The sequence below is a fragment of the Microtus oregoni genome, unplaced genomic scaffold (genome assembly GCF_018167655.1).
Source record: "Microtus oregoni isolate MIOR12 unplaced genomic scaffold, Mior012 000027F_ref0000203, whole genome shotgun sequence".
NCBI lineage: Eukaryota > Metazoa > Chordata > Mammalia > Rodentia > Cricetidae > Microtus > Microtus oregoni.
In genome coordinates, this window is record NW_024543086.1 from 21292298 (window position 1) to 21299933 (window position 7636).

Below are 7636 nucleotides of genomic sequence, written 5' to 3' on the forward strand. Positions count from 1 at the left end.
AGGCTCCCACACTGGGTGGCTGGGAAACAAAAACACAGTCTCCCTTTGCAACCTAGAGACAGATACTGGGCTTCAACCAGAAGACCAGAAAAGCAAAGCAGGCAAGCTAGAGAGCTCTGACCTCTAAGAAACCCTCAGACTGAAAAAGAGCTAATTCCTGTCTCATACCAGCATATATTCCTCTCTAGTGCTGGGATTAAAGGTGTGAGCCACCAACTCCTAGACCTGTTTCTGCATTGATCTTGTGTATCCCAGGGTGGCCGTGAACTCACAGAGATCCTTATGCCCCTGTCTCCTAAATTCTGTGATTAAAGGTTAGTAACACCACTGCCTGGCCTCTAGTGGTTTTAGTTTTTTACCTTCTGGTCTTCAGGCAAGCTTTATTTAGAAAACATAAATAAAATACCACTGTATAGGAAGTGATGGCTTCTCATACACTAGACAAGCACTCTACCACAAAGATAAATCCCCAGTTTATTCATTCATTCATTCATTCATTCATTTGGAGGTAGAAAAATTTTCACTAAGTTTTTCAGGCTTACATAAAATGCCCCATGTGGTTCCTCTTCTGTACAAAAGCCCAAATGATGCTTCTTGGTGATGTGTGATTGTGATCATGCTTGCCAACTCCTGAGCACATGATTGACAGCAGAAGCTGCAGATATTCTGAGGATTCTGAGATGCTGCGGTCTGCCCACAGGGCAGCGCTCCCACTGGGCAGGGGTCAGGCTAATCCTGCTTAGGCTATAATCCCCCACTGTACATCTTTAGTACTTGTACCCCCGTAGTGTTAAGGGTTGTCCCCAAGACCTTCCAAGGCAGGGCAAGTCTGTGTCACTGACCTGCATCCTCAGCCCAGTGCCCATTTCTTGAAGGAATGAGGTTTCTCAACTGTTTGTGGAGTGATTCAATTTCTATGACATCTCATGACCTAGCCATGTTCCCAGTTACATCCCACACGGTTCTGTAGTGGAATAAATTATTGCTTTGAGTATATGAGTGGAAGTTTCCTGGCCCTGACCAAAATCTCAAAAGTGCATCACAGAGAGGAAGACCTGTTGGTGCCTAGTAAGAAAAACCTTCACTGGGATGCAGTGACTTAATACCAGCCAAGACATGCAATTGCTTTATGCTTTATCTGTTTCTCTATCAATGGGGTAGGACATTGGCCTCCCTTTGCCATATATAGGATTTTAAAGACATTAAACGAAAAAAAGAAAAACTAACTCTATGTAATCAGTAATTGTTTATAGGAAACAGTTATTCTTTGGAGGTCAATTAGTTCTCCGTGTTTGGGGAGAGAGGTCAGATGAAAGATTAAGTTGGTTCTTCAGGGACACCTCTTTCCTGTGTTCTGGCCACACAGGCCCTATGTGCTAATTGCCTGGGGTAAGGGTGGTATAGATAAGAAGGGACTGAGAGGCTCCCTGTCTCTTGGGTCCCTCAGTGTCAGCCCCATGAGTCGGGCCTCTGGGTGGCAGATCCAGGCCGCTCAGAAGGTCAGGACCAGTGTTGGGTTAAAAGCCAAGGGCTCTTCATAGGAACACAGTGGACAGCTCACAGTGCTCTGGACTCATAGGCTGGTCCTCCGCATCCACTGAGCACCAGGCAGAAGGATGAGGGATCCGGAAGTCACAGGTATAGTTCTGCAGACCACCCCTAAGAGTTTATATTGGAGAATCCGGAGTATAGGAGAGAAAAGGAGAGACAAAAGGGGAGGGGATGGAGTCCAGGGAAACTGGAAGAAGAGAGAGCAGGAGTGACAAAGGCTTTTAAATACGCTCTGTTGTTTCCTTTAGGAGAAAGGCTAGCTGTATAAAGCTGCATCATCACCTCTGCCAACTAGGAGGAGAGACAGGAAAGAATATATTTGAGCTGAAAAGGAAAATTCTAACTTGGCTCTGCTCAGAACAATTTAGCAAAAATCATCACCAGGGAAAGATAATAAAAAATAATAGAAATAAAAAACACAGCAAAACACACAGATAGAAGGAGAGAGAGAGAAACAGACACACTGACAGACTGACAGACAGATAGACAGACACACTAGTTATCAAAGTCCCTTTCTGATTTTAAAACCCATCCCTAGATTTAGAGTCCTCTGGCAGCAAAGACTCAAAGGCAGGGGACAGCACCTCCCGGAAGGCCTGCAGCTGAGCAAAGAGAATTTCTGCTGTGTCAGCAAGTGGAATCTCAGAATGTCCAATCACACCTTCTCCTAATTCTCCGTCTGTTGTTGTGATAAAGCAGGAAGGCACTCCTCAGCAATCTTGAGTCTTTAAAACCCCGTTATGACAGTGAAGACTTTCACAGGACAAAGAATAAAAAAACCCTACCTTAGCACCTAACAAACCATAGCATCAGGCTTCCCTTTCAGGACTGTTTTTCCTTCTCTCCCTTCTCTAAAAAGTACATTCTCCCTATCCCTTCCCAATGACAAGTCAGGCAGGACCCTCTGAAGAAGGAAGGGCTAAGGGAGCTAAGGGTCAGGGAACAATCTTCATGCCTGTTTCTCTTCGGGACAGCTCTGCAAACTGCAGTGTAACCTGGAGACCTGTTCCTGCAAAGGTAGGGTTAGCTGCCACCTGCATCCTGAGTTTGCAGGATTGAATGTTCCTAGTTATCCCGTGCTCTGTTGTGGACTTAGCCCTCTTACCTTAAAAACCCTAGGACTGCTACAGGGGCTAGCTCATGGTCCCTTTAAATAGGATTTTTAAAACTTTATCTTTATTTTATGTATATGGGTGTTTTCCTTGCATGTAAGTATGTACATTACATGCATTCTTGGTGCTTATACAGGCCAGAAAAGGATGTTAGTTCCTCTGGAACAGAAGTAACAAATGATTGGGAGACACCTTGTAAGTTTTGGAAACTGAATTCAGGTCCTTTGGAAGAACAGACAATCCTCTTAACCTCTGAGCCATCTCTTTAGCCCAACTGTTGTTGTTTATTTATTTATTTATTCATTCATTTATTCATTTATTTGGGGGAACACTTTCTGCTGTGTGCATGCGTAAGTCAGAGAAGATTCTTTCTGCCTTGTGGCTCCTAGGGATCTCACTCAAGCCATCAGGATTAACCGCCAGCCCCTCTACCCACTGACCCATCTCGCTGACATCGAGTATCTTATCATCCACAGTAGAATAAAAATAGAAGTTAATGGAGCTTCACTAATCTTCCCCTCGAAACAGACTGACTCCCCCAACTTATCATTGTAACTAATGCTTAAATTTAAATATTAAAATGGAAATGTTACTTGGGAGGATTCATTTCTATGAGTTTACAATTAATAATAATTTTTATTAGTCTTAAATTAATCTCTTTTAGGACCCAGACTCTCCCTTCTCTAAGATTTAGGGAAGAAAATTCATGTTTACTCTGTTTAATATCTTAAATGTTTTTATTTATAGAGTGATTGGTATAATATGAAGACATAATGACTCCAAGGTATGGTTGAGGTGAGTGTAGCCAGAGACATCTGGGAGGGTCCAGAGCAGGAGGAGAAGGTAATTTAACCTTGTCCAGTAGAAGAAAGAGGGCTGGAAGAGACAACAGAGAGAGGGAGGGAGGAAGAGAGGAAGGGATGGAGGGAGAGGGAGGGAGGGAGGGAAGGAGAGAGGGAGAGAGGAAGAGAGAGAGAGAGAGAGAGAGAGAGAGAGAGAGAGAGAGAAGCAAGGACCAAGAGAGATGTTCAAGAGGGCAAAGAGAGTGAGTGCATGGCCCGAAATGGCAGGGTCCTATAGGAACTAGAAGCTGGGGGAAGGGAAGCTGGCAAGCTGGAGAAGTCTAGGGCAGGGTGCAAAGTGAGAGAAGCTGAGTAGAGGCCTCTTAGTGAACCCGAGGCCAAGACAGGGCACTAGAAGTTACCACAGTTAGACATTGTCCCCAGGTTTCTTTGAACCTGACAATCGGTTGCAATCTAACGTAGACTTCATTCCTTCTAGAAAAAAAGATTTGTTTTATTTTGTGATTCTTGCCTGCCTTTCTACCATAATAGTAATGTATTTGGAAAGGCATATACTCATTCTGACCAATTAAAGATAATATTAATTTAGACTATTTTATACAAAATAGTCAGGTGTAAGTAAGCTATTTGAGAATATTACCATCATTCATTTTTTAAATAAATAAAATATTTAAAAAATCAGACATGCTGTAAAACTCTAGTAGTCCTAGGAGTACAGAACTAGGTTGGTGTGTAGGCGTTTTGTTCTGTTTCCTCTCTAATGCAGGGTCTCAGTAGCACAGCCTAGCCTTGACCTTGCTAGGTAGATACAGATGACCTTGAACTTCTGACCCTCCTGCCTCCACCTACCAAGTACTGGGATTATAGGCATTTGTCACAACACCTGCCTGGGGTTTTTTGTTGTGCTTTTTATTTCTAATGATTCCTTTACCTTTGGTCTCGGCATAAATGTCAGTGCAGCTTTTGGATTTTGACTCACGTACCGACATTCAGGAAATACCTACAGGCCAGGAACAGCCTCTGCAGACGAGAAAGCCACACCCAAATGTCAGATTTGCAGGCAGCTAACCCACAGGTGGGCAAAGGGGGTTGTGAAGTTTAGGGAAAGAAATGGGCAGGAAACTGGGGAAGGGCAGAAAGGACAAGGATACAAGGTCCCACGTTGTCCCTCCTTGCTTCGCTGGGGATCAAACCCAGGGATTTGTGATGTTAGACAGGTACTCCACCACTGAGCTACACTCCCAAACCCAAGATTCTCTTGAAGAAGCAAACCTTGGCTGCTTCTCTCAGCGTGTGGCACTTTTCTTATTTTAGATTTATTTTTATGTGTATGCATCTGTGTGTTGATACGTTCATATCTATGCAGGTGCCCTCAGAGGCCAGAGAGCACAGTGGACCCTCTGGAGCTGGAGTTAGAAACAGTTGTGAGGTACTCCCAGTACGTGACATTTTCAAACTAAATTTACAAACAGGCAAAGGCCAGGATCATCTGTGTTTCATGCAAGCTATTTCTAAAAATTATATCTATTCCCTGCAGGGTCCTGTAACCTATGCTTCTGTGACTAAAGTATACCATAAATGGCACATACAGGCCTAAGGTCTAGATCTGTTGGTAGAATGTTTGTTTAACATGCTTGAAGTTCTGGGTTCAAGTCCCAGCACGGCATAAAACCACACATGGTGGTACATGCCTGTGAGCCCAGCATTCAGAAGGTAGAGCAAGAGTTTAGGCCCATTTGTGATTACATGGAGACTTTCAGAACACACTGGGATGTGTAAGACCTTGCATCAGCTGGATATAGCGGTGCATGCCTTTCGTTCCAGCATTTAGAAGGCAGCCTGAGTTCCAGGACACCTAGAGCTACAGAGAACCCTGTCTCAAAAAAATTTTTCTTTGTGTGGGTGTTTGTATATGTGTGTACCACATGCATGCAGTGACCATGACAGGCAGAAGACATCACATCCACTAGACCTTGAGTTACAGATGGCTGTGGACCCCCAGATGGGTGCTAGAAATTGGACCCTGGTCCTTTGGAGGAGAGGCCAATGCTTTCATTGCTGAGCCATCTCCCCAGCTCCCATTCAGCTCATTGGGTTTGTCGTTGGATAGACCCAAAATGACATTTCAAGACCAGGAATTGGAACTTGAGAAGGGAGGACTATCAAAGAGAGAGAAAATAAATTTCTTCAAAGATTTTATTTTTTTAATGGGCAAGGAAATAGCTATCTTTAATCTCAACATTCAGAAAACAGATGCAGATGAGATCTTGGTCAGTCAGGACTATCCTGGTCTGCATAGCAATGTCCAGTTTACCCAGGCTGCATAATGAGGGCCTCTATCAAAAACAAAGTCATTATTATAAATTATATATGTAGGTATTCACATAAGTGCAGTTGGCCGAAGAGGATGTCAGGTCCCCTGGAGCTGGGTTTACAGGCTGTTGTGAGATGAGAGTGCTGAGAACCTAACTTGGGTCATCTACATGAGCAGTAATGCTCCTAACTGCTGGGCCATCCCTCCACCTGAGAAACAAATTTATCAGAAACATGTGAGGAGATTTGTCCAAATTCAGAGTGTGTTTTCCCCTGCTCAGAGCACAGAAAACTTTACTGCAGAAACTGTGTTTAGAGAATGTCTGTATCTAATTCTACCTTGCCAGATCCCTCTGTCTGTCTTCCTACTGCTCTGGACTACTGAGCCCTACCCATTGTCTGTCTTCACAAGACACTCCTTCATCTCTGTGCTAGGTCCCTGTTGACATGCCCACTCATCTGACAACCAGGGGTCGCTGAAAGCTTCTGCCTGGAAAGGCTGGATGGCTCCTTATCTGTGGAGGCTGAAGAACATTCTGGATGCAGATTCAGCAGTAGCTGCCTCTCCCCTTTTTTCCCCACAACAGTTTTCCAGAGCAGCTTCCAGTGTCTGAAGCAGCCAGGGATGGAGGTGGACAGCAACAGCTCCTCTGGGAGCTTCATTCTGATGGGTTTATCTGAGCATCCCCAGCTGGAGAGGGTCTTTTTTGTAGTCATCCTCTTCTCCTACTTGTTGACCCTGGTTGGGAATTCAACCATCATCCTGCTTTCCCGTCTTGACGCCCGGCTCCACACACCCATGTACTTCTTCCTCAGCAACCTCTCTTCCCTGGACCTGGCCTTTACAACCAGTTCAGTCCCCCAAATGCTGAAAAATCTATGGGGGCCAGACAAGACCATCAGCTATGGTGGATGTGTAACTCAGCTCTATGTTTTCCTTTGGCTGGGGGCCACTGAGTGTATATTGCTTGTGGTGATGGCATTTGACCGATATGTGGCAGTTTGCCGGCCCCTGCACTACATGACTGTCATGAATCCACGGCTCTGCTGGCTGCTGGCTGCTGTCGGCTGGCTGGGTGGCTTAGGCAACTCGGTCATTCAGTCAACTTTCACGCTGCAGCTCCCATTTTGTGGACACCAGAAGGTGGACAACTTCCTGTGTGAGGTGCCCGCCATGATTAAATTGGCCTGTGGAGACACAAGTCTCAATGAGGCTGTGCTCAATGGTGTCTGTACTTTCTTCACTGCCGTCCCACTGAGCGTCATCCTGACCTCCTACTGCTTCATTGCTCAGGCAGTGATGAAAATCCGCTCTGTGGAGGGACGACGGAAGGCGTTCAATACATGCCTCTCCCATTTGGTAGTAGTGTTCCTCTTCTACGGTTCAGCTATCTATGGGTATCTGCTTCCACCTAAGAGCAGTAATCAGGACCAAGGGAAATTCATTTCTCTCTTTTACTCTGTGGTCACACCCATGGTGAATCCCCTCATCTATACTCTGAGGAACAAAGAAGTGAAGGGAGCACTGGGAAGGTTGCTGGGGAAAGGAAGAGAAGCCAGATGAGGAGAGAGCCATCTTCTTTACTTCATGCTGTCTCTTTGCCTTGCATTCTTTTTCCTATGAGAAGCTCTGTCCTCAGTGAAGTCCAGGCATGTCCTGACGGTACTACACTTTTGGAAGATGGTTAGTGTTATTGAGACATTCTGTGTTTATTTACCACACATAACAGGGTAGATACGTACTGTTATAGGTCAGAAAGTTATTGCCCTAGCACAGACCTGTCTCGCTGTCTCTGATATCCATGGTAATTATTATGACGTATTTCTACAGAATTTTTTACTTTCTAAGAAAGAATG

The 7636-nt window shown here is 44.8% G+C and overlaps 1 protein-coding gene across 1 annotated transcript; it reads left to right on the forward strand.

The window, feature by feature from the left end:
* The first annotated feature begins 6404 nt into the window (after positions 1-6404).
* LOC121463803 (olfactory receptor 15) lies at positions 6405-7343 on the forward strand. Its single transcript, XM_041676286.1, has one exon. The coding sequence runs from the start codon at positions 6405-6407 to the stop codon at positions 7341-7343; it is 939 nt and encodes a 312-aa protein (XP_041532220.1).
* The last annotated feature ends 293 nt before the right edge of the window (positions 7344-7636 follow it).